General features: G+C 30.6%; 1 protein-coding gene across 1 annotated transcript; it reads left to right on the top strand.

Annotated features, from left to right (window-relative positions):
• The first annotated feature begins 243 nt into the window (after positions 1-243).
• LOC131151317 (secreted RxLR effector protein 161-like) lies at positions 244-927 on the top strand. The gene has a single exon (XM_058102566.1). It carries the CDS (start codon positions 244-246, stop codon positions 925-927), a length of 684 nt encoding a protein of 227 aa, XP_057958549.1.
• Positions 928-2245: the final 1318 nt, after the last annotated feature.

Here is a 2245-nt window from a genome sequence, read left to right as displayed (position 1 = left end):
AATTCATAAATTACTCAATAAAACCCAGAGATCATCAATAGGACACCTTGTTAAAATATTTAGAGTAATTAGGCATTTAATTAAAAATATAAACCCTAATGCATGAATTAAAACGCCTAATTAGGTAGTTTAAGCGCGTAATCATTTAACATGAACAAATACTTAGTATCACCCATTCCAATTCAGAAAGGAGACAAGTTCAGTCTCATGCAAAGTCCTAAAAATGATCTGGAATAGAGGCAAATGAAGGATGTACCTTATGCATCTGTTGTTGGGAGCTTAATGTACGCTCAAACGTGCACAAGGCCTAACATTAGCTTTGCAGTTGGAATGCTCAGAAGATATCAAAGTAATCCAGGAATGATTCACTGGAAGGCTGCAAAGAAAGTTCTAAGATACTTGCAAGGAATGAAAGATTACAAGCTTATGTATCGAAGGTCTGATCATCTTGAGGTGGTTGGATATTCAGATTCTGATTTTACTGGGTGTGCGGATACAAGAAAGTCCACATTTGGCTATGTATACTTGCTAGCCGAAGGAGCAATTTCATGGAAGAGTGCAAAGCAGTCAATAATTGCTGCATCCACTATGGAAGGTGAATTTGTAGCTTGCTTTGAGGCTACAATTCAGGCTAATTGGTTGTGGAATTTTATTTCAGGACTTGGAATAGTCGATAGTATCGCCAAGCTGCTGAAAATTTATTGTGATAATTCCGCAGCTGTCTCCTTCTCTAAGAATGATAAGTATTCCAAGGGTGCTAAGTATATGGAATTTAAATACTTTGTTGTTAAAGAAGATGTACAGAAACAAGAAGTGTTAATTGAACATATTAGCACCAATTGTATGATAGCAGATCCTTTGACGAAAGGATTGTCGCCCAAAACATTTATTGGTCATGTTGAAAAGATGGGCATTATTGAATCTTAATGTATGTTGTTCAATTGATATTTGAGCTCGATAATGAAAATGTTATTTCTGTTTTCCATTTTGTATACATAATTGTTATGGAATAATGATAAGAGGATTAAAGTTGGACCTAATGTATGCCTCTCAACTAAAAATCATTATATGTAGTGGAACTTGTATTGTAGTGCATGGAAGGAACTATGTTAATAAGGATGATATGGAACCGCCATGACTCTTACAAGTTTTCTACATATTAATGATAACTAATGTATGCGCATTATGATCAACTATGTTAAGTAATTTCACTTGAGTCAAGTGGGAGAATGTAAGACATAAATAAATAGACTCAAATAAAATTATGATAATATTTATTTAAGTAATATAAAAGGTTTTAAATTATGATTATATTTATTTACATGATATGAAAAGTTTTTAAATATAATAATGTTATAATAATATTGGTTTCCTAAATATGAAGAGTCTATTTACAATAATGACTTCTAATGACTTCTCGGAATTTGAGGAGTCATAATTATGATAAGTTATGAATGTTAATTTATCACTTGATGGAAGTGATTATATAAAGGTGGTTGGAGCTAGTCCTATCTCATCTAAGGAAGGGTGTGCTACTTTTCCATCAAATTAAGAAAAGCACAAGGCAACGTAAGGTTGTGAGATAGAAACATAGTCCAATGATATTCACTTGGAAGCATGGATCAAGGTATGAGTTTCTTCTTTGTTGTATAAAACTATGACTTTTGAAGATCCAATGATTAAATCATGTTTATATTAAACTTACACCTCACCCCAAACATAATATATATATATATATATATATATATATATATATATATATTATAGGACAACAAAAAATTTGATTGAAAGTTATACATTTGAAAATAAATACAAACTCAATAGAGATGGGCTTAGAGATAAGAGTATCCTAAGTGCTTTAATTGTATATATATAGAAGATAAATAAAGAAAATACAATTACAAAAATTGGGATTTTTTTTTTTGCAGCAAGTACATGAACTAAAAAATTAAGAAGAGTAAGAAATTGTAATGATAAAACAAATTCTACAAAGGCCTAAGTACAACTATATTGAATTAAACTAATTTGTAATGGAGAGAGAAGTTAAGATAGTTTATATGGAAGAATAAATTGTGAAATTATGAAATAACCAATAAATAAGAATAAACCAAATTTTAAAATTAAATTTTCCAAGACTTTGAATTGCTCTTTTGCAGGCTATCAACATCTTTAATAGAGAAGGCAAAGGGCTAGCAAAGTTATTTGACTAAGAGTAGCCCTTTCCAAGGCTAAGGTGTTGAAATTA

Source organism: Malania oleifera, chromosome 3 (assembly GCF_029873635.1).
Source record: "Malania oleifera isolate guangnan ecotype guangnan chromosome 3, ASM2987363v1, whole genome shotgun sequence".
NCBI classification, from domain to species: Eukaryota; Viridiplantae; Streptophyta; class Magnoliopsida; order Santalales; family Ximeniaceae; genus Malania; species Malania oleifera.
Note: the sequence above shows the minus strand (reverse complement) of the source record. Positions and strands in the feature narration are given on the sequence as shown.

Coding starts and splice junctions, on each gene's coding strand:
- LOC131151317 (XM_058102566.1), top strand. CDS start 244: ATGAAGGATGTACCTTATGCATCTGTTGTTGGGAGCTTAATGTACGCT.